The sequence below is a fragment of the Pogona vitticeps genome, chromosome 3, assembly GCF_051106095.1.
Source record: "Pogona vitticeps strain Pit_001003342236 chromosome 3, PviZW2.1, whole genome shotgun sequence".
NCBI lineage: Eukaryota > Metazoa > Chordata > Lepidosauria > Squamata > Agamidae > Pogona > Pogona vitticeps.
The window spans coordinates 117,807,527-117,832,783 of NC_135785.1; the positions used below are offsets into that span (position 1 = coordinate 117,807,527).

The following is a 25,257-nucleotide window of genomic DNA, read 5'->3' on the forward strand; positions in this document are numbered from 1 at the left end:
TAAACCTCGGGATGAACTTTCTTTTTTTTTTTTTTTGGATCTTTTTTTTTTATTTAGGAACAGGGATAGAGGGTACAAAAAGAAAGATGGGATAGGAAAGGAAAAATGGTTTTGGGGGATAGGAGAGCATAAAGTATAACATCATCCAATCAATTCATATTACTAATACATATCAACTTTTTGCTTTTTCACAGTTTGATTACCCTCCTGCTTTTATCTTATCATTTAATTTTAATTTTATTCTATGTTATTCCAACATTGTCTGGTAGCTGCTGCCATTTATACAATACATCCCATCGTTCAGTTTCTTTTTGAATTGAACAGTCTTTCAGCCCATATGACAGAATATCCATTTTTTTCACTTCCCATATTTTCACCATAAAATTATCTGGTTTCAGTATCTCTGCCTCCTTAAGATTTTTGTCATAATGCTTTTTAATTTTGGAAGCTGCATGGGTCACTGGATAACTCTCTACTGCATTCATATTACCTGGTGTCATGCCTAATACAGACGATTCTAAAGTCTGTACAACTTCATTTAAGTTTTGTTTGGCATCTACTGTCTCCTCTTTCGTCCCTTTCATCAAATCTTCTATTTTGCTAAGACCTGCATTCACTTGCTGGAACCCTGATAATATTAGCCTTTGTATATTAATCTGCCATTCCTTTTCTATTTCTTGCACCACTATTCCAGAACTTTGGGATTGAACAGACCAAGTCTCCATTTGTTCTTTTGAATTTTTGGGGTCCATCTCAGGCTTTGGGGTTTGTATAAATACCACAATAATCACCCCCTAGAAATCCTTCCACAGTTTCCACAATTTTATCAACAATTCAAACCCCTCATCATAAACCTCCCCTTAGATCTCCCTCCAATCTTTGTCCAAATATTGTAGTATAGAAATCAACTTTTAGCCCAGCAAATACAATATCAATTAGAACCGTGACGCAGTTATTTCTTCTTCTCTTGAGTTCAGCAAGCTTCTATTATTAGACTCACACGCGGTCACAAACAAAACAACAGTCACAGAGTCTCAAACTGTCCAGTAGATTGTCCTTGGAGCTCGTCTTGTGATCTTCATTAACCCCTTAATGCTCCTTAGTCCAGTCGGCCACGTCAGCTCCTTCTCCCGAAAACCACCAGATTCTATTATTTATAGTTCACAAAGTCCAGAGAAGGCAAAGAGTAACGTATCCCAGCCACACTGCATCCACCGAAGTCTCTTAAATCCAGTCAGACGGTGTTGCTGTCTGGGATTCTTCTCCAGAAACATAAGATTTATTTTTCCATCTCAGATTCTCGGCTTTAGAATCAGCCTGGCGTTTTAATAGTTCACTTGGGGAAGCTTAGTTTCGCTTTTGAGTCAGACTGATAAGATAAACCTGCCGCTGCGTTTATTCTTTCAGCCAAATATTTTCATTCTTATTTCAGCTTAATGAGGCTGTTTCATAAATCAGAGGCTTCGGCTTACTTACTTGTTATATATTTTTAGTTTATATTGATTGCTCTCCTCTCCCCCGGTAAAGGGTTCCTCGCGGCTCAGTGCCAAAAAATGGCGCCCGCTCCAGTCCGTGCACGGTGATTTCTTCAGAAGAAAAAAGTCCGGGTCTGCCTCCCTTTCTTCTCCTTCTGCTGCTCACCATCTGCTTCAGAGAGACTTCTTCTAGACTCTCCTTTGATCCCCATTTCAGAAGGGGGATCCCGGACCGGAGGGTTCCAGCTTTTTCCAGAGAGCTCCTCTCTGAAGTTGCTGGCAGCACCGCAACAAAGCCCCGCCTCCACCTCGGGATGAACTTTCTGTAGTAGCCCACCAACCCAAGAAATGATTTGACTTTTTTCTTGGTGTTGGGTCTGGGCCAATCACGAACGGCTTCTATCTTGGCCTCTAGGGGTTTGATCACTCCTCCCCCTACTATGTGACCCAAGTATTCTATTTCTGGGCTACCCAGCTGCAGTTTGTTCTCTTTGCAGGGCCTAGGCCAAAGCACTTCCTCCCCTGGGTTAAAGTGCCTCTCCCTGGCTTTCTGCTCATACCAGGTTTTCTGTCTGACCTTCTGAGCTTGCAGGTTTTCTGCTGCTAGCTCTAGGTTTCTCTTCAGGTCAATCATTAAAGTGTCTATATACGTCACAACATCTTGTGGGTCATCCTGGGTGATCTGCTCCCAATTCTGCTTGATTAAATCAAGTGGACCTTTCACCCTTCTCCCAAACAAAAGTTCAAACGGACTGAACCCGGTACTGGCTTGAGGCACTGATCGATAAGCAAACAAAAGGGATTGCAGCTTCTGGTCCCAATTGTTTGGATTCTCTGCCAAGTAAGCCCTAATCATGCGCATCAGAGTCCCATTGAACTTCTCCGATAACCCATTACTTTCGGGGTGATAGGCAGTGGTTTCCTTGTGTTTAATTCCACAGATTTGCCATAACCGTTTCATGAGCTTTGATTTAAATGATGTGCCCAAATCTGTGATTATTTCTGAGGCAAATCCCATCCTGGACATATACCCCACCAAGGCATCTGCCACTGTGTTAGTTTCGATGTTAGTCAAGGGTATGGCTTCGGGGTACCTCGTGGCATGGTCCACAATGGTGAGAATGAACCGGTTCCCCCTCTTTGTGGCCTTGGGCAAAGGTCCCACAATATCCACTCCTATACATTTGAACGGGGTGTCAATCACAGGCAAAGGGCACAACTTCGCTTTGGTCCTGTCACGGTTATTCCCCTGCCTCTGACACACATCACATTGTTTACAGAACTCCTTGATCTGCTTCCCTATTTCAGGCCAGTAAAAATTTTGTGTGATTCTCTGCTGTGTTTTGTTCACCCCTAAGTGCGCAGCAAACATGTCAGAGTGCCCCCTTTGTAAGATCATAGGGCGATACTTTTCAGGTACCACTAGCTGACTTCTGATCCCATCTCCCCCTTTTGAGATATTCCTCAGGGTCTCTCTATATAAAATTCCCTTTTTCTCACGAAATCTCGCGGTGGTTTCAGGTGTTAGCTGGGTGTCTGTCACCTGTTCAAAACACTTTTGGAGAGTGGCGTCTGCCTTTTGCTCTTGGCCAAATTTGCTGTCTGTGGTTAAGGTTTCCACCACAGCTTCGGAACTCCCCTCATCTGCTTCCGTCTCGGGCTCTTCAGTACCCCCCTGAACTGTCCCCGTGGTGGCTTGTGAACGTGTAATCACTAGCACCCGTTTCACATGTTCAGCTAGGTCATTTCCCACAAGCACGGCTGCTGGCAGAGTCGATGAAATCGCTAGCCGCCAAACTCCCCTCCAGCCTTGAAAGCTCACAGGTACCTCAGCCACTGGCAGTGAGATCACCTGTCCCTCAATCCCTGCCACCTTTAGGCTCTCATTTGGGATTATATACTCCCTAGGAATAATGTCTGGATGGCACAGGGTCACCTGGGAACAAGTATCCCTTAGCCCCCTATACTGATGGTCAAGTATTCCTACGTCCACCCCTGCGGTCTCAAACAACTGTGAATCTGTTCTCACTAGTAAGCAGCGCTTGACCTCCACGAGAGAACCATTTTCCCCAGCCTGATCAGCAGATGTAACCGTTCCAGATTGAGTAGCCATGGTAACAGGCTCCCTCTGTGGCAAGGAGCTTTGCTCTTTCTGGACACAGAACACCGCTTTTGGCTTGGTTCCACTCAAATCATGAGGCAAATTTCCCTTTAGCTGCTTTAATTTCTCACACTCTGAGATTAGATGGCCCTTTCCTTGACAGAAATAACATTTTCTGCTGTATTTTGAGTCTTTCTCATCTGGTTTTGGTTTTCCCTCCAAAATCTGAGGTCTTTGTGGTTTCATGTCTGAGGGCTTCCCTTCAACATGGGCCCCTCCCCCTTGCTGGTTTTTCCCTGGTCCCTGAGAGTACTTGCTGTAGGTTTCTTTGGGTTTGCCTACAGATTTCCCCTCAGCACCTAAGGGCTTTCTTATTTGGTAAATAAAATCTGCGATCTCTGCCGCCTCTGTCACAGATTTCGGTTTCCTCTCCCTCACCTGGAACTTCAGTTCCCCATGCAGGACTGAATAAAACTGTTCCAGCGCTATCAGGTCTTTGAGCTGCTGGAAGGTCTCTGTTCCCTCCTGAGACAGCCATTTCTCTAGCAGCCTCACCAGTTGGGCCCCCACTTGAGTAAAAGTCTGCTCTGGTTTCTTTGTGAGTGACCTGAATCTTTGCCTCAGCTGTTCCGCATTTATCCCATGTCTGGCAAACACCAGTTTTTTAAACTCAGCGAAGTCTTTCATCAGTTCCACTGGCATCTCTGCATAGACTTCTGCCAGGCTGCCACTGATTAAAGATCGCATAATGGTCATCTTCTCAGTTTCCCTTACTGAGAAGTCCACAAACGCTCTTTCCACGAGGGAAAAGAACACCTCAGGGCAATCTCCCTTGTGGTACACAGGGAATTTCTTCAGGTCAGTTTTAGACAATTGGCCCACCTCAGAATCTCTGTTGTTATTATTGTTCTGATTCATCATCTCCAATTTTCTTAACTCAAACGCCATTTTCTCTCTCTCCAATCTTTCTTCTCTTTCCATTCTCTCTAATTCAAATTGTCTTTGCCTCTCCCTTTCCCTTTCCTGTTTCTCTTCCTTTTCCATTTCCAATCGTCTTTGTTTCTCCCTTTCCTCCATTCTTTCTCTCTCTAATCTTTCCTCCATTTCCCTCACCCTCAGTTCATGCTTTTGGGCTAGGAGCAATTTTCTGAGTTCTGGGTTCTGTTCTCCCGTGCTCTCATCCTGCACTGAGCCAAATTCCTCCTCAGAACCTTGGTCTACCTGTGGCTCTTTTACTTCACCCATTTCTGCCATTTGGCTTCGAGTCAAGGGCATAATCCCCCCCCAGAACAGGCTGCCTTCAAAAGTCAAGCCTCAAAATAAAGCGACGACTTTTTTTCTTTTGCCTCAGCAACAGCCTTCTATAGATTGCTGCTGTTCCTTCAGCACTAACTTGCAACTGTTGCCAGGCAGAATCCACCCCCCTCTGCTGGGCCTCTCAGCAGACAGGCTAGATCACTGTTACTTCACACAGCTTTGCCTCAGTCCTTTTCCCACCAAAACGGATTGCCTCAGAGCTCCCTAATCTAGTCCCCAATCTGAGGTTACACGTTCTTCCACGAGCTTACCTCCCCGTGAGGTAAGCCTAGAAGATTACCTACGCACTCTCAGATTGTCCCTGACTAGACCCCCTTGCTCTGGGCACACTTGCCAAGGCTTTGCTGGACCACTGGACAACTGGATCAGTCGTATCCCACACGCTGGACACCAATCAATGTGACAACCCCAGACCTACTGGAGTGTGCCACACTTTACCTAAGCTGCCACCAACCATTCCCTATAAGGAGTCACACAGACCAGGAATGGATTTTAACAAATAAAAGAACAAGGTTTATTTAAATAACAAACAGGGTAAATAAAAAGATCAAGTAAATAAGATACTGTAACGTGGCATAGTCCCAAACATATACATATAACAGTTTGGTTCACACAGAACCCTTTAAAGTAAAGCACAGACCCTGAACCTATCAGTTCTGGCTACCCAAATAGAAACCTGAACCTATCAGGTAGGTACTAACTGACACACAGTTGTACCCAGTCTGACACACAGACTCCAACTCCTGCTTCTCCCCACACAAGCTCCCAAATATATACAGTACAGCTCCTCCCCCTGATGTCCCGCCTTCCACTCCCCATAGGATGGAACTTTCCCTCCAAACCCATGACAGACAGGTACCATCAGTGCTGTATGTTACAACCAGTTTTCAAAAAACCATGTTACACCCCTGCCCATCAAGTCTCTCCTCAATGTGATACATGAGTGCTCAACAAGGGGATCTACATATGCAATACTTCCCAGTCAAAAAACAGAGGAAGATTATGTGACCTGGACCTCTATACATACAGCATGGAAAGTGAATACCCAATCCATCACCATGCAGCTCAGCCATGTAACTCTGTGAGCCAACATGCGTGAAACAATCACCCTATGTCTCAGTACTGAGCAACTTGTAACTCAATCTGTGAAATGCTGCTAATGAGAAATACTCGAATGGTTATGTCAGACAACAGACTATTTCTGACTGTATAAGGCAGAACAAATAAATGCTTCTATGTGGAACCACCGCAATTTGATTCTTCTCGTAGGCAGTAATTTGAGAATGCAGCCATTACTGAAGGTGCCCAAAGGTGAAACAGTTAGCATACGAACCAGGTGCGCCAGCCTGGAATTGTGTATTCTTTGGCCCCAAACATCACAATGGATTTGCACAACTCATTTTCCCTGTGACATAATCATCACGTTTACATCATGCATTCATGTATTAATTTTTTAAAAAAAGTGTATCCATTCCTTTAAAAATATCTGAGACGCCGTTAAGGGAGAGCAATTTATGGTGCCTCAGTATATTACAATATTTGCATTGGCCACAGGATAGCAGAAAAGGAACAGAGAATTATCTATGGTACTTACCTGTGGCTGGGAAGCCAGATTCATCTTGTATGGGTTTGTCTTCCCTTCCTCAGTAACCAGTGGTGACCATATCTTTGATTCAGTTCTGAAAAGAGGAATAGCTTGTGATCATCTCCAGTGTTCTCTACATTTAAAAGTTTCAATATACAATGGTGTCTCGCTCAACGAGCGCACCGTTTAAACAAATCCGCATAGCGATGCAGATTTTGCAATTGTTTTTACGATCGCATTGCAATGTTTTAATAGGCAAAACATCGCATTGCGATGATTGGTAAGCGTTTCGCTTACCGATCTTTACATTGCGATATTTGGGAAACAGCTGATCGGCGGTTCCAAAATGGCAACTGGATGAAGAAAATGGCTGCCCGCAGCGTTTTCGTGCCGATTCCTCGCTTACCGAGGTGGCGAAAATGGCGGCCCTATGGAGGATTCCCGCTTAGCGGTGAGTTTACTCCCCCACAGGAATGCATTAAACGGAGTTTAATGCGTTCCTATGGGGTTTTCATTTCCGTATAGCGATGCTTTCGGATAGCGACGTTTTTCCTGGAACGGATTAATGTCGCTATGCGGGGCACCCCTGTACTACTTGACAACTCCATAAAAGGGAATTCGCCAGAGTCCAGGGTTCTGCTTTTGAAATGTGTCAAGGGTGCTTTCAGCATTTTGTAGTTGTGCCCCATCTTATCAGGAGAACCTTCCATGTCTGGAAAATGTACTGAAATCAGACCACAAAAATAAACAACTTTCCCACTGTAGTTTTATGGCTCACTGCCGCTCACTTTTAGGGTGTAAAAAAGCATAAGCAATTTGTAGTGTGTTTTTGCTTTGCGTACATGTATCATGTTTATCACCTATACTTCTACAATGAACTCAGAGCCACAAGATCTTCCTATTTTATTCTCATAGCAATTGTATTTCAGACAGTAAATGGTTTCTCCACAAATCTGATAGCTGAAACAATATGGATTTCTCATGTTGAATCAAATATTATCCACGGTAAGGTCTTTAGATCTATTTCTACCCCCATCAGGATGGAGAGAGAGAGAGAGAGAGAGTGCGTGCGTGCGTATGTGTGCGTCCATACACATGAACACACAGACAGATGTATACTCATATCTTTCTATATATTTATTTGTGGGATATTTATATGTATATAAATATATATAACAACCCACAAATAGATATATTTATATATTTGTGAGTTGTTGTTTCTTAATTGCTTTATAAATTGGGTCATTGAGCAATCCTCCCTGAAGGAAACATTTGTACCGAAGGATAGTCTTCCTTCTCACTGCAGCTTAAAATTCATGACAGACATAAAAATACATACATCGTTCTTTTCAGACCAGCTCCAACTGATGAGAATGCACAAGAAGGTGGACAACACATCCCTTATTCAGGAAAAGAACAATTCTGTTGGAGATTTATTAGAAATTTCCTTTATAAAAGAAGAGGCTGTTTCTTATCCCAGTTAAGTACTACATCTCTATATCAGTAACAACTAAACTGCTGACTAGAGCTGCTAACTGGCAGCATGCAAATCCCTTTTTTTTTTCAACAGCTTGCTTGGCTGCCAATCCATTTCTGAGTACAATTCATAGTGCTGTTTATGACCTTTAATGCCCTATATGACATTACAGTTATATACTATCTGAAGAAGTATATTCTCAAAAACTTCCTATGAGATTCTACTACCTGTTGAGGCACACCTAGTGAAAAGAAATAGGATCTTTCTTAACACAATGGTAAACAGAAGGTTCATCTACAGCAGAATTCTGGGTGATTTGCAGTAAGTTGGCAAGCATTTCTGACTCATAAGACAATTACAACGCTGAAATGAGGAAAGAACAGGAAAGGATTTTGGAGGGTGCAACCTCTTTTCAGTTCTTGTATTCAAGACAGCTTCCTAGGCTCACAATTCTTGACTTCCAAAAACATCTCTTGCGCTAGCCTGCAGTTAACATGCCAGGAAGGCGAAGAGGCAGATCCTGCAAGCCTGCCGTAGAGGATAACGCCAACTCAAGCTTTCTCAGTGCTCTGCCACCATTAACAATTACAAGGAAGAAATGGAATGTTTGTGCAGAAGAGGTAATCGGCCAGCCCATGGTCAACAGCTTGTCTCTTAACCAGGAGAAAATGGAATGTTTGCACCTGCACCACCTCTTTACTAATGTCTTTCAGGTACATCCTCAGTTGTCCCAACTGCTGACCAACTATATACGTATTTGGTGTGCAAGGCAGAACAAACAAGAAAGGCATACCACAGAGCTAGGGATTAAGGATTCCAGGCTTTTAATCATGCCAAGGGAATGAGCAAAGAACTGTGAGCTCTCTCACCTTCCATTTAAAGGCCAACATTCCAAACATGCAGACTAAAGTTAGCATCCTAAAATATATAACAGCTGTCTTCCAAATGAAACAAAACAGCTGCAGTTCCCAATTATGTTGCTGCCATCATTGAGCCCCCAACACTTGTAGTAAGGTGGCTGACATGCTCTAAACAAGTGAAGTAGGGAAACAGACATTTTAGGATAAATTTTAGGGCAACAGCATATAAAATGGTGTTCAAGGTGAGCACTAAAGAGGCTGGCATTGAAACTCCTAAGAATCCTAACTTTTTATTTAAGAAAATGTTTCACATCTGCATGTATGCCTCATGACTAGGAAACTTGTAGCCAGGGATGTTGCTAGCTCTAAGGCGCACACCTCTGCCACCAATTTGCACACACTGATTTATGTGTATATGTACAAATTCAGCACAGTGTGAGTTTTTAGAGCATTGGATTGGGACTTGGAAAAATCTACATTTAATCCTTATTGAACCACAAAACCTACTGTGAATTTCGTTGTATGGTATACTGTGTATATACTTACAATGACAATAAATCATATTATTATTATTAATACTGGGTGCCCTTGAGCTAGTCATTCCTTTTCAATGTCATCTACCTCAAATGAGAATAAAATGGGAAGGAGGAGAGTCAGGTATGCCACAATGAACTCACTGGAAGAAACGGGGGGCTAGAAATGCAACTAATTAATAAATGCAAAAATTTAAATGTGGCAAATGTGGATGGAAATAAGTAAAACAGAGACAGCTTGGGAGCAAATGCAGAATGCTTTTCTCCCCACCTCTCCTAGCAATTATAGCTTCCCCACCTCCCCACACATAAAGTAATGGAGCATCTCCCAAACAGATTAAAGTCTCAGTGTTCCTCGTTTAGAGATTAAGGACTGGTTGCACCTGTTGCAAGCAAATTATAACAAGATCATACATGGTACTATTCCCCTCTGCACAATAATCCCTCCTCATTTTTCACTTGAAATGCCTCATAAAAACTGTGTGTACTTTGTAACTCTCCCCCAACGCTTCCTTGCTGGCAAAGTTTCCCTGATCTATCACCAACTCCAGATACACTCTTGCAGCTGACGCTTGGTTCTGCGTACAGTTTTAATTCCTCTTTGCTATCATACCTTTAGATAAGGAAAGCAAAGAGAGAGTAAATCTGCCTGGTATCCATCTGGAAGCTTCCTGTGACAACAAGGGAGAGACATGATCATGGCTGTGGTTTTAGGTGCTGGGCCATGCCCCGGGATGTCATATAGCCTTCAGGAAAGCAGGAAGATGGAGATCCACTTCTATACCCCTGCTCAAGACTATGGAAAGAGTACCATCATGCTTTACAAATGCATTTCCCTTGCCACTAAACCTGGCATCTCTGCAGAAAAGAAAAATGCTAATGACAAAAATGAATATGAATTGAAAACATAGATTAGTATGTGAAAAAGTAATCAGGTTATTAAACCCACAATATTCCAATCACAACTTAGGACCTGCTTCTGAGAAATTTGCAAACTTCCTCCAATAATGTGAGCTGCACTGTTATGCACACTTTTCTAGAAGTAAGCCTCATTGAGCACCCCAGGACTTACATAGGATTTATATGCATGCATATATCCTCCCTCATCTCAATTGAATTCCTATTTTTATTAAAGCTTTTATGCTATTGCTGGGAATGTGGCTGACAAAGCAACTGTGAGCTCAGTTTTTGCAAAATGTTGGATGAGGAGGAGCAAAAAACAAATCTAGTTTTGCCTAGTTTTAATAAAACACAGTCCAGAACTTCTCTTTCCCACCACGTTCTCCTTCCAAGAATTACTCAACAGGTGCACAGCATGGAACAAAGATGAGAAAGAAAGAAGACAGGCAAAAGAAGAACAAGGGTTGAGAATTCCAGAGAGAGAAAAAGAAAACCACAGTGGGCACAGTCAGTACATTCTTATCTTCTTGCTCTCAATAGACCAGTTAGACAAGGCCTCCATGGCTGTTCAACCATTGGCAGGAAAATAAGTTGCAGTTCAAGTTCAAATTAGGGCAATCCATCCTCAAGCAACATTTGCTCACTGCCCATTTCCACAGACTAAACTTCACTGGAAAGTAGATGTAGTAGTGATCTGCAGTGCAAGTCATCAACAGGGTGGAGAAATACAAAGGCAAGACTACAATTATACGGGTGGTGTGGGTTGCAGAAATTGGCCTTTTTTATTTGTTTTGTAATCCTAAGCAAATATTCCTCACAAGGCAAGAGCCAGGCACATACCTTCAGCAATCTCTGAAGTCAGAGCTAATTGAAATGAATGCACACGTACAAGCCCTGTGAATGCTGGAATAAAACTAGTGAAGAGACTGTGAATACAACATCAGAGAAGTGCAAGAAGCTGGTCAGTGAGTGTAGAATTCACAGCACCTTGACATACAACAGAAAAACCACACAAACTCATCGCTGTAGATTTTTTCCACAGTACCCTGTGGACCACGCACAGTGTCTCAATTTGCTTATTACCTCACTGAGGACTTATTTCAGTGACAAAAATTAACTTACTGTTTGCTGAAACTACATCCCACTTAGATTTATCATGTACTGAAGTGAAGACCTGATGCTTATGATAGTTCTACTGACTGAATTTAAGACTTAACAAATCTGTTACTTGGTATGAATTGTGAAACAAGGGATACTAAGGAACTGCACCCACTGTTATATAATTTATCTAAATGACTCTTACTGAACTAATAGAACACACTAAACTGTTTAAAAAGCCATGTTTGCATTATTGCAATGTTGATATTGAAAACAACATAGAAAAACCAAGAAAAGTAATCATAATTAGGGTTGTAAAGTCACTTCTGAACCAACAGTTCCTGCCACACAAAATGGTATCAGATAACTCAAATGAATTGTAGATTTTTCTGATTATTTGGATTCAATTCAGATTAAACTTGGAACAACTTTTTTTCAGTTAACTTGTAGCCATGGAAGTGATGGGTTTTCAATCAGTAAGTTTATGACATTCATATTTATACACAATACAAAGAACACAGAATGTTTTTAAAAACCCAAGAAAAGTTATCAAGCATCTTCCAATAAGTAGGCCCTTCTTTGTATTATAGGAAGGAAAAAGTTAGCAACTTGAGCAGTAGCATTTTGACAAACAGTTTGACAAACAATAGATAATTAGCCAGGATAACCTTAATGTTTTGCAAAAGAAGACATATTAAATCACTCCTTATCTGTTCATGTCTGCCTACAATACAGAAGAACATGACTCAAAAATTCAGACACCCCAGCCATGCATAGACAATATCTCTCTTGACTGGAAATTCCCAAAAATCTATCCTGAAGCAACATTGAAAGTAGAATATTAGGTCCAGAATGTTAAATCTAGCAAATATGAACATTCTGTGAACCTGGTTGTTCTAAAAATCATTCAATAAGCTGCAGATTATCCAAATGTTGCCAACACACCTTTTGCAACAGGGGAGCACGTTTTGGTTGCTAGAGGAAACAGGTCTTGTCTCTCAATAGCTTACAGTCTCTGGGACAATACGCTAAATGCTTATTGTTGTCCAAGCATTCAAACAGAATCAAGAGGAATGGACCTAATTTTATGCTGGACCAGAAGTGACCCATTTGAGAAATCCATTGCCATAAAGTGCACATAGCCAGGAAGCTTTGCTAAAAAGATGCAGCCAGAATTTTATAATCTGGATCCATGCTCTGGTTTCCAATTGGCCTACTTCAGGTTTCATATGCATGGCTGTGTATCTTACACAGGTGGGAATAAGAAAAGTGAGCAACAGCCAATGTACTAGTCAACCAGATTAAGTGCATATTTATGATGCACAGTCCAGCTAGAATTGTACTTTTTAACCCTAGCTATCTAAACTCTTTAACTTGTCCAGCTGAGTTAAGGATAAAACTACAGTATCATCTATATATAGTGGTAGTGGCTTCTCGTTTGAAGAGAGTGGGAGTGGAAGAGGGAGAAGTTGGTGTTTAACCAGTTCCCACAAGTTGCTGCCACAAATTATCTGCTCCACACAAGACAAAACTTAATAAAGGATTACATGGGGTACTCCCATAGAAATCTTCAACAAAGTACATAGTTTCACCCTATGTTAGTCAGCCAAATGATGGCTTTCCTCTTCTTCTGGCAGATACTTCAGCCTGGAGTATCAGACCCATAGTTTTAAAATTCAGTGAGAGAAAAATGAAGGCTGCCCAGATTCTTTCAGACAGTCTCCAGGGAAATCACCAAGCCAGGAAATTTAGTCCTAGAAGCACAAGATATGAGCTTCAGACAAATTCTAAATATGACTTTTCTTTCTGACGAGGCAAACTCTCTGACATTTCCCATGCACTACACTTGTTTAAAACTCACAGTGGATAGCCATAAATAAAACCTCCCTTCCAGAAGCAGCCAGTCTGCTTGAATGACCATATATAGACAGACACTGATAAACACAGCATGCCAGACTGGGTTAGACAACAGAGACTTTGCCCAAGGCCAACAGAATTTTCTGAAGAGTGACAAGGCTGGAGTGAGTCAACAGAATTCAAGGCACTCCATCGGTATACGTTTCCCCCTCCCTGTTTTTTTTAGTTCCTATATAGAACTTGCTCAATCTGTTCATCATGAAGGAGAGCACAGCACTGTAAGCTTACTATATCTGCTTCTCATTAATGTCTGATGTCTTCTATAAAAAAATTACATTTACAAGAGTTACCTGCATGTCCCAATGGGTCCTTGTAATTTTGTGGGACAGATATTGTTAAACTTCCATTCTAACTCTTTCTATTACTTGAGCTGAAAGAAAATTTATGCATGTTTCACCATGCTTTGTACAGGCAAACTCTTGCATGAGTTCCTTTAGGAACCAAGTGAACTTAAAAGATTGGAGGCACTACATTCTCCCAGAGTTTGTGCCTTGATTTCACTTTGCCTTTTGAAAAGCTGGGCTACTTAAGCATTAGGACTTAACACAACACATTCTATAAGGTTGCATTTTCCAAACTATTACTGTACTTTCAAGATCTGTTGGACGACAAATCCTACCATCCCTGGCCAACAACTCAACTACAGGATTTGCAGTTCGAGACATCTAACGAGTAAAGTGTCAGGTTGGGGACGCCAACTTAAACTACAAAGAGAACCAAGAGTAACAACAAAATGTCACTGGAGGAACAATGTGAATCACAATAACATATACTATTTTTTCATAGGGTTTCCTTTAACCTAATAACTTAATGGTTAATTTAATGATTAACTTAATTAAAAACTCCCCCCCCCCCAATTCAACTCCTCCTACATTAATGTAGACTGAAATAAGTTTCAGGATCCTCTAAAATCTTAACCAGTTAGGCCTTTGTATTAATATTCCAACCATGACCACTTCATGAACCAAGGCCCACTGTGGCTCCTTCTCCTGGCACTGCACTTGAACTAGGAAGGCCCTGATTCAGAGGCCAAGAAGGCCTACAAGGGTCTCTAAACCAAAGTCACAGGAAAAGGAGATAGAGGGCTCCTTTTTACCTGTTCCACGCCTTCACGTCTCCCTGAGAAACCAAGACATACCTGCTACTGTTGCAGCAACATGGGTATGGTACACTTAGCTTTCACCACGAACAGAAGTCTACACTGGCAGGGCCGGAGACATCAACATCAAAGAGTCAGAAAGAGTGGCTCTCTAATTGTGGAGGAGCCTGTTGGCATATTTAAAAAGCAACTGGCTAACCTCAACAGCCATGATGCTACAAATCGTTATTTGGCATACCCTTTCTCTAGAGAAGTAGAAAGCAACACAACAGGGCAAAGGTGGTTTCTGTGCCCTTCTAGCCCATCTTTAAAGCAAGTATCAAACTCAGATTCATATATAAAGTTAAAAACCCATTAGAAAACATAAATGTGATATGAAACAAGTATCAGGTAACAAAATATAAAAACAGTATTACAAGGAGAATATGCAGAAATGTAAATGTGTCAAGCACTCATTCTACACAACTAAACACTAAGTTCTTATCTTAGAGCTTGTCCACACAGTGCTTTTGTTTCCAGCCATTCTGGAATCACCCTGGGTCATTCTGGTGTTTTTGTTGTTGTTGTTGCAGATTTGAATAGATCATCCCAATATTGGTGAGCTCACATGGTAAGAGTATTTCTTGCTGGATGAATTGGGATGTCCCAGGAACACCTTATTCACAACATTATCTGGAACTGCACTCTGAATACAGATTACCCTCCTCTTCTGCTTATCTTCTTCACCCTCTCCCTACTTATTTCAGTCTCTCTTCCCTTTTCTCCTTGTTTTACCTATCCATAGGGCATGGAGATGCAGGCTGACAGCAGAAAAACACCAGCAAGGAAATGTGATCAAATGATACACACCCACAGAATGCACAGGTCAGCACAGAACAACACCATAACTAGGTTCCACATGAACCAAATTGTGCACTGGACCAAATTAGAACAGAGCAGAGGTGGTGTTAAAGAAACACAGAGAGCAAGGGTTTTTTTTCCCCCTCACTTTGACTCTGTTGACACTAATAGGTAGAATAGGCCTTCAGCCCTTGGAAATTTTATTCTCATAAATGCTCTTTTATCCTTTAAAGCAGTGTTTCCCAACCTTGGGTCCCCAGATGTTCTTAGACTAAAACTCTCAAAAGCCTTCACTGCTAACTGTGCTGGCCAGTATTTCTGTGAGTTGTAGTCCAAGAATATCTGGGGATTCAAGGTTTGGAAACAATGCTCTAAAGATAATGTCATCCCTGTCCCAAATACCGGTGTCAACCCCAGGTTGCTGCAATTTTGGCCTTATAAACCTTAATAATGGCTGGAAGAAGTTATCTGCTTTAGTGTAGAAGAAGTGAAAAGATATACCCACAACGACCATTAGATCCCGGCCACGAAAGCCTTCGCAAATACATTGAAAGGATATAGTTTGAGATTTATCAATTGCCATAGTTATAGGTATACCTCATTTAATAAGGATTTTCCACATGAAAGAGAAATGGGGAAGGATCCCCAAATATCTGAAAGACTTCACCTATTCTAGCAAGAGGATATGCCTACTTAAAATTTTAAAAAATCTTGCTCTTAAAATTTTAAAAAATCTTGCTCTTACAGCCACAATGTATATGGTGATTGGGACCCAGCTTTTCAGTGCCAACACACGAGCAGCTATAGATTCAGAGGTTACCCCTGGAGACACATGACTATAGAAAAACTTAATATATACTCAGCTATGCTGGATATCTTATTTCTGACTTACAGTGACCCTACAAAGTGGTGTCTTCCAAAAGGTCTTATAATCAACAGTCCTGTTCAGGTCTTGCAAACTGTAGATTCCTTTACTGAATATATAATACGCGGTCACTCTCTTTTCTTGCTGCCTTCAACTCTTCACAGCATTATTATCTTTTCAGCAAATGCTTCTTAACACTGATACTTTATTACTGCCTAGTAAAAGTAGAGGTTGCAGAATTTTGCCTTGGCCAATGAATATCTCTGACCACCACTGACTCCTTCCCTGATCCCTCTCCATATGTCAAAAGGTTCAGGGAAACATGTGCAATCTGCTCCTAAAGAGGTCATCAACAAGTCTGAGAAGATGGTTGGAGCAGTCCTTCCCCCTCCTTCTTTGAGAGAAATGACCTCTATGTTCCCAGCAAAGGAAGATATATCTAACTCTAGGTCTGGAGTTTGTGCCATCAGCTCCCAAACAGACTTCCAAGCAGCAGCCAAGAACACTGTCCTATTTTTGTAACATTTGCTTGTTTTAGTATTTGAAAAATCTAAGTTGTCGTAGATGCTTTGGCAACATATCCAGGATGGGGAATACAGTATATGGCTCTCCATTCCCATTCTCTTTCACCACTCATAAACCTTGGGCTGGCAGGAGCTACATTAAAACACTCTTTTCTAGACACATTTCCCACTTCTGAAGAATATAAACGCATTCAAAAAACAAAAGAAACAAACACAAATCTCTCTACATCTCCATTCGCACTGGCTGCTATGGAGCCACAAAAGACAGAATCATCTCCTTTCGCGTGTGTGTTTAATCATCATACCACTGCACCTCCATCATTCCATAACAGAAAATTATGCAATGAAGGAGCAAACCAGGTGACAGGTTGGGAAATTATCTACGTTTACCAAGTGGCCAAATCGCCATGGTTAGTAAATACACAGCATAAACATTTACTGTTCAGTAGGTCTAAACCGAAGGGAATTTGGCCTCCACTCAAGCCATGCAAAACTTTATTTCCTGAAAAAACATCCTTGAGAGCTTGTTTTAAAAGCTGGTGCTGATAAATATCCAAGACTTAAAAGGCTCCCCACCCCAAAAGATACAAATGGTGTCTAGTGGCATTGTGTAAGAGAAGAATGAAAAGGACACCCGCCAAAATATTTAGGCATGTTTCTACAGGAAGAAAGCAAAAGAAGGCATGCAAAGATACAGTGAGAAATACAATTCTGATAGTTTGTGTATCAGGACCATATTTCCATGCTAGTACAAAGATACATATAAAATATTACTAGAAACAATGTATAAAAGGTTATTACAAATTATGTATGAAAGAAGAGCACAGAAAGGGAGAAGCAAACAGTGGCTGGTCTCTGTCTCCATTCTTTTGTCTTTAGTCCTGGAAAACACTGAAACAGGCTGCTGAAATCTGACCCCATTCTTACCTCCATGCAAGGAAAGAACATTGTCTTGGGAAAAAATGGAAATCATTATACTTGAATATGTAACTCACATATCTGAGGAACAGTAGATTAGGTGGGTTCCCCACACAGGTTTAGCACTAATAATGGGACTGCTTCAGTGGTTCCCTTCTAATCATTTCTCTTCTTTTAGATCTTAAAACTCTTAGCTCTCATATTGCTGTGTAGTATTTAGCACCTCCCAACCTTCTACCTCATAATGGGAAGGGATGGGTGACTTTCTTGATAAAAAGCAGAGAGCTCAGTACAGTCCTCAGGTATATGATGAGAAGGAACGAAACAGGCACAGTTGATATATGAAGATGAAGCAGAACCTGCCAAGCATTACAACCAGAACTGAAATGGACATACTATTTACTTCTAAATACTGGCAGGAATTCCCCCCAAAAAAAGTTTCAGTCCACCACTCAGGTATCAGATACAAAAGCTCTAAGCACAGAAAGAAGTAAGATTTTGACTACAGAAACTATCACCCAGACAGCACCAGTGGACAGAACAAAGTTGTTAAAAGAAAAAATATAATATATATATAATCTGTTCCTCATATATACTTTGGGTTTCTACCTCCACTATATTTTAAGGTTGCCAACTTGTCAACGACAGGAATATCACAGTTTTTGTTAGTGTTTCCACTGTTAATCTATCTTTATACTTTCACATTTAAAACTACAGGCAGAGAATTGAATGGCAATTCACCTGTCAGATATAGCCAGTTATTAAGAAGGAAAATGATGCCCGTGTTGGTATGTCCCCAGTCTTGTCAAAACACAACAGCTGCAGCAAATTCTCCTCAGTATTTGAAGTAACAAAAGAGAAATATTTTCCCCTGCCACGCCTCAAATGGTGTCTAGCAGCTGAATAGCAAGAAATCCTTGTCATGGCAGGGTATCAAATCTCACCAGTCCAAAAAGAAAAGAAAAGAAAAGTAAAAGCTTACTAACTGGGTAATTCTGTTCACGCAAAGGTAAGTCCCACTGAGTGGGAATAAAACTATGCCATAAATTCTCAGTTGTATAGATGTTTAGCCTCGTTTTAAGGAAGGAAAAGGGAGTGGTATTCTAATCTATCCAAGTAGAGGTCTAACAAAGATTCCGTTGAGTTTAGGCAAAATCTGCAGTTTCCTGTTAATTAATTCCCAAATTGATTTTCCAGCTGCAGGCTTCCTTTCCATCTGCTACCTGAGAACAAAATTCATTATACCACTGAAAGGGCCAAACTTGACATAAAGTGGATACAGTGAATTTGGCACCTGCCAGCTCTATAAAGAAGGAGAGAAGTGTTGTTTGAGGGTGAAACTAAGCACAACACCTGTGAAACATCAGCAACACAGTGAATAGCTTTTTAAAAGTATATAATGCATTCAAGAGAACAACCCAGATTGAGACCTCTGGTGGGTAAAGTAACAATCCAATACAGAATTAAGCATCATTATGTCTATTTACAGATCCAGTTGGATGTTAGTCATCATTTGCTTTAAAAAAAAAACCTCTATGGAGAACCTGGCAAATATTTGTGCAAAGCTTCAGAATACCAAGATCATTTTGCAAAGTTGCAAATTGTTACACAGGATTATTTTACCCCATCTTATATTTAGTGTATCAATCCACAGAAAGAAATTTCTTCAAGAAGAAGCTGTGGGAAATCAGCCAAATACGCAGGACTGCAGTCACAGTCAAAATCAGTGGGAGACATATGTGTCATTCTTTCCATCAGAAGCCACTTTACCTGCCCACAGTCAGGGTCAGTTCATCTGTGCAGCCCTTGATTTTGTTCTGTGCTTCTAAGTGAGTCATGTTCTCCGTATTTTCCCCATCAATTGCCATGATTACATCTCCAATGCACAGATTGGCAATGGCAGCTTTGCTGCCAGGCGTCACCTGAAAGGAGACAGAAGATGAATCATAAATGCTTCACTAATCTGTAAGTGTATCATCCAAACATCTTCCTTAAATGTGCAGCGGGTCTCCACATGCAGCTTAAGAGATGACAGCATACCTGGAAGTATGTGTCTTGCTGTGCTCCCCCATCACCTATCCCATTTCTTGATGTAGTAGGTAAACATTGCAACTAGAGATGGGGGTATTCATATTTGTATGCAAATCCAAATACCCTCGCACAGGTGGACATACCGAGGGTCCAGTCCCCTGGGGCTGGACCGTCCACTCACCTTCCACTGTTGCTGCGAGCTCCACGCTCCCTTCCTATTGCTCCGGAGCTCGCAGTCTGCGAGCCACTCCTGGCAGGAGGCAGGAGGACGATCCTTGCTGCAAGGACAAAGAATGGCTCACAAACTGCAAGCTCTGAAGCAATAGGAAGGGAGCACAGAGCCCATGGCAACAGCGGATGGAGAATAGACGGTCTGGTCCCAGGGGACTGGACCCTCATTATGTCTACCTGTGCGAGGGTATCTGTATACGAATACACCCATCTCTAATTACAACTATGCCTCCAACAAAACACCACAGGAGGAGGTTTTCAAAATAAATAACCACACTGTATCTGGAATTCCCACCCTTGTCTGATACCTACCCTATTCCTATTCCACTGGGATTGGGGACGAAGAGGGATATTGACTCACCCTCTCTAAAATGATTCAACAATTTTGTAGACGCTGAAGGCCGCTTATCTGGGATGCTCAGCCATCCTGAGCAGTAAGGAACTTGGCAGTCATTGTGGCCTTTCTTATCCAAATACCAGATACAGATCTAAACCTATGTATTAATTCTGGAGCTGGACTGAAATAGTTTCCCATTCCTAGTTTGAAAAAGAACTCAGTGTAAGAAATACCACTGGCTTGAATTTCATTCAGATTCACTAGGCCAAAACTGCAGATCAGCTCAGTTATCCATTTAGATGAGTTTGCACAGGTACATAACATAAAAATGTACCTATTTGTTTTCATGAAAACTTACACAGAACACAAGAAGCCTTGTTTGCACCAGAATTCCTGTCTATACCCATTTTCTGGCACTTTCCTGGCAGATATGAAGAAACAGACCTTGGGAAATAATTTTTTTCAGACTACAATATGCAGAACCCTAAAACCAGAATAGCCACTGGCCCACCACTGGGGATTCTGGCAATTGTAGTCTAAGAAGGTAACATTTATAAGCTCTACATAGATCTCCTCTGCCAAAGAGCCCTACAGAGTTTTCATCATTTACCCCCACTGTTCTAAGAAAAGTTATTCTATACTAACAAAAACAACCTTCAAATAAAACTGTTAGGGCAGTGTACATTTTTTGTCAAAGGAGAAGCATTTTCAAATGAGAAGTCTACTTTCTAAAATATATTTGAGGGCACCAAAATGTATCTTGAGGACCCCATTTTCAAAATCTCTATTTTGCAGAGATGGAGAACTGGCACTGAATACTTGTCCTCAGTCATAAATTCATGACTAGAGAGAGGCCATTCTTTCCCCAGCATTCTCCAAGAATTCCCCAAGTAGAGTTCTGGGAGTTCCAATCCACAAACGGACACCTTTTGATGCCTGGACATCCCTCACCTGGAGCAGGGCCCGGCCCTCCAAAGCTACATTTCAGGCCTTCATTTCCTGCCACAATGCTTCCTGGGAGTACACTGCAGCTATTTTTCCTTAGTGTTATAGTTATTTGGGAGGCGGCATCCATACAGATCCATAAGAGCCAAGATGCCAAAGAAACATTACAGCCTCTTCCTCCCAGGAAACACTGCATCAGGAAATAAAGGCCTAGAATACAGCCTATGCCTTGCTACAGGTAAGGGAAATAAAGGCATCTAAAGGTGTGGGTCTGTGGGCTAGAACGTGGGAGAATTCTACCTAGAAAATCTCAGAATTGAAAAAAATCCAAATAGTCATGACGATGGAGGAGTTTTTTTTTTATGTGACAACATTCTACCCACCCACACTCACAGTCCCACAAAACCACCCTATTTTGAAAAATCTCTTTTTGAACAGCCTGAAGTTAGACGGCAGAAAATAATCAACAAAAACCAAGGCTATTTGAGAGTGGGTGTGAAATCTGACTCTTATTCTCCCTTCTTCAAGAGTTAAAAAAATTGTGTGGAAATTCTTCTAGTCCTACTGTACATGCTATCACAGAGACTTCCTAAAAGCGAGCATTTAATTGTGAAAGTTTGCCCTGACATGTCCAATACTATCTCCTTGGTTTATAGCGGCTATCTACCGAATAGGCAAAGACCAAGGTAATACCAAACTTTAACATCAGAACTGCAATTGTGATTATGTTGCCGCTTTTGATGGCTATAAATGCAAGTTTGTGATCTGAAAAAAGAAAAGATATCCACATTTCTCCAATCCACAGCTCAAGGTACAGGAGGTCTCTCCTCTGCATGGCCTAACAAAGGGGCCTAGAGTGGTCGAAATGACTAGATAGGCGGGGTATAAATACAATAAATAAATAAATAAATAAATACTGTAGGAGGAACTTCCTAACTTGACCTAGAGGAAGGCAGGAGAAACTGGGTGTTAAAACTTCATGTATGGTTTGGCACAGGTTTCCTGTACCAAGTGACTTAGGCTTAAATTGGAAGCAGAACTGCTCTCAACAGAAGTAAAAACAAAGTAAAGCAGACTGCTAATATGGATATAAAATAACACTTAAGAAAGGTATTATTAAGATTGCGAAGAAAATAAATGTTTGGTGGAAAATAAGGAAGAAATAATGTTAAAGACTTACTGTTTTACGAAAGAGATAACAGAACATTATTTTGGTTATGTGCTAATATTGTGATAATTATTTAATTATTTTTATAATTTCTATTTTCAATGCAATAAAAATTAAGTTTTTTTAAAAAAAAAAACTTCATGTACAGTGGAACCTCGACTTATGAACGTCCCTACCTATGAACACTTCAACTTACGAACCACTCCATTTGCAAAATTTTGCTTCGACTTGCGAACGGCGCTTCAAATTACGAACGGAAATAACCCATGTTCTTTTTAAAAGGCGTTCTCCTGACCTTTTTTAAGCTAAAAGGTGCTTGGTTTTGTTTAAAAGGTGCTTGGGTTAAAAGGTCTTGTGTTTAGAAGGTGTTCCCTCCCTCCTTTCCTGCCCTTTTTTTTGACCTAAGTTCATCTTAGGTCAGAAGAAGAAGAAGAAGAAAAATCTCCCCCTAGTGGTAAAGTACAGATTAACCAGCTTTGCATTAGTTCCTATGGGAACTAATGCCTCTACTTGCAAATGCGCCTCTACATAAGAACCAAAACAGCCAGAACGGACTAAATGGTTTTCAATGTATTCCTATGGGGAATTTTGCTTCGACTTACAGACGTTTTGACGTATGAACGCCGTTCCAATACAGATTACATTCCTAAATCGAGGTTCCACTGTATGTGTTTCATCGTGGAGGAGGGGGGCTGGAATGCAGTGGAATAAATCTAGTTAATAGTCCCAACTAGAGTAACCCATTGACTCAAAGGGTTTGCAGAGGTTCTGTCTCACCTTTGAGTAACTGATTCAATTGTCTACTTTAGTAAGGCAAATTGGACTTAGAGTCATGTACAGGTTGTATCCTGTTGCAAGTCCCAACTCATTTCTCTTTGGATTTTGACCTTTGGAAAGAATTTTAATAAAATGGAAGGTATATTCAAACTTAGTAAACCCAATTAAGAGATGACAAAGAAGCATTATCTCTAACATAGCTTGTATATTTTGGAGAGAAAACTGGAAGGCTGCAAATAAGCTCTTTTTAATCTTAAAAATTTAAAATACATAAAATAATCAAACTTAAGCTCTTCAGAAGGGCAAGCTATCCATTGCACCAAAAGCAACAGGAGATGCGTTGGCAACTTTGTGTAAAAAGAATTATGTACTGTAGCAACCCTGCCCTCAAAAATGTATGTGGCAGTGCATTTACTGATCTCAGGGTTGACACAGGCTGAAACAAAGGACCGGGATATCCATGGCGAAGGAGGGAGGATAGCAGAAGGTCATGGAAAATATGGGAGGAGAGAATGGCTTCTAAAGATACTGGGTTCCACTGACATCAGTGCAAGCTACAAATGAGCTACAAACAGAGAAAGAAGTAGATCCTGAAAGGAAAATGTAAAGGATCACAAGGATACAAAACTGGAGTCGGGTGGGGGGTTGTGGTTTGTCCTAACAAAGGTGGATCCCTTTGTTCAGTAATCCCTGTGAATTACTGAAAATAACTGAGACTGATTAAGTTGTTTTATTTTATTACTTCAAATGATACTTTAGAAGTTTATTGTAATGTGCCTTTAATAAACTTCAGAAGTTTGTTTTAACACGCCTGGTCACAGGGAAAGAAATCGTGTTCCTTCTGATTTATTATTTCAAATATTAATTATGGCGTTCAAGGCAGCTTGGAGCCGGCCTCCCCCTCTCCCTCCTGCGGTTTCTACGATCACTCTCGGCAATTTTATGAGCAGCTATTAACTCTCTCTCAGCTTAAGGGCATCTCCTTCCTCAGACGCAGCGCACCGGCTGCTGAGGAATCAAAGAAAGCAGGGCTGACGTCTATATCCGAGCCTGCCTGCCGGCTCCTCTCAGAAACCCGAGGACCCCACTGGGAACGAGAGGCTCAACGAACAGGTCCGGCCCCAGCTCTGAACCAGGGACGGCTCTCCGCTTGCGCCGAGGTCGCGCGGTTAATGGTTAAAGAAGACGAGACTAGTTCACGTCGCCCTGGGGCGGGACGCCCTCCTGCTCCTCGACCCCCCTCCTTCGAAAGGCTTTATCTCTAAAGGCGGAGAGGGGCCGCGGCTCCTCAATGGGAGCCGGGAGTGCGCTTTGCTTATGCCCAGAAGTCCTCTCATCCCTCCCCGACCCACCCCGCACCACGGTTTCGGGCATTCCCGAACGTCTGGCTCCGCCAAGCGAACCCCGCGTGGCTGGGAAGCCTCCCTTACCCTGGAGATGGTCAGCGGCTGGTCGAAGTCTTTGCCCCCGACCAGGCGGAAGCCCCAGGGCCCCGGTCCTTCAATGGCGACGCGGTGGGTCTTGCTCATGCTGCTGGCTGGCACTGCCGGCTCGAGTCGGGGAGCGGCTGGGCTGAGCGACGGCGCCTCCGCGCCACGCCCCGGGGCGCACACTCGGGCGTAGCCGAGCTGCCAACCAGGCGGTCTCCGGAGGCGAGATATTCCCCCGGAGACAGAAGCGTCGGCCGGAGCCCTTCCCCGTTCCGCCCTCACTCCACCCCGTGACGCCAAGCAGGCCAGGAGGCGCGACCCGGCACTCTCCCCGGCATCCCCGGAGTCCTCAAGAGGAGGGAGAGCCGCGCGGCCGCCCCCCGCACTACGCAGGCTTCCGACGGGGCGCGGCGGAGGGCGACCGGGGCGGCTCTCCTCCACACGCCCCCCTCAGAAAGAGGCCGGGGCGGACAGAAGCACACAACACAGAGGGGGGGGGCGTCATGGCCGTCTGCTCTTCATTGGCTGCGTTCGCGATATTGCTTTAAAAGACCTTTTCCCATCGAATAATGGAAACTGCAGAGTAATAGATAATGGACTGCAACCGTTTAAGCAAGCAAAACAGCCCAAAGGGGCGTGCTGTGGAGTGGGGCTGTTGTTGGCCCTGCTAATAATGGGAGCGCGCCTTTGCCCAGTGGCCCTTGGGAGCATCAGGGAACAAAAGGCGGGCCAACTGAAGGAGCAAAGCTTCGACCCTCCCCTTCGGGAGACCGAGTGAAAGCCAGAACAGAAGGTGCCGGAACAAGTCCACTGTGGCCACAGCATTTGA

At 42.3% G+C, this 25,257-nt stretch overlaps 1 protein-coding gene across 1 annotated transcript in view; it reads right to left on the minus strand.

The window, feature by feature from the left end:
* Positions 1 to 24,826, minus strand: part of PDLIM1 (PDZ and LIM domain 1) — a 44,488-nt gene extending 19,662 nt beyond the window's left edge. Inside the window, exons 1-3 of the mRNA XM_020808787.3 lie at positions 24,429 to 24,826; positions 19,280 to 19,431; positions 6,488 to 6,572 (exon numbers count right to left, since the gene is read on the minus strand). Coding sequence (XP_020664446.2) covers positions 6,488 to 6,572; positions 19,280 to 19,431; positions 24,429 to 24,527 — 336 coding nt within the window. The 5' untranslated portion in view covers positions 24,528 to 24,826. The remainder of the gene's footprint in view (positions 1 to 6,487; positions 6,573 to 19,279; positions 19,432 to 24,428) is intronic.
* Positions 24,827 to 25,257: the final 431 nt, after the last annotated feature.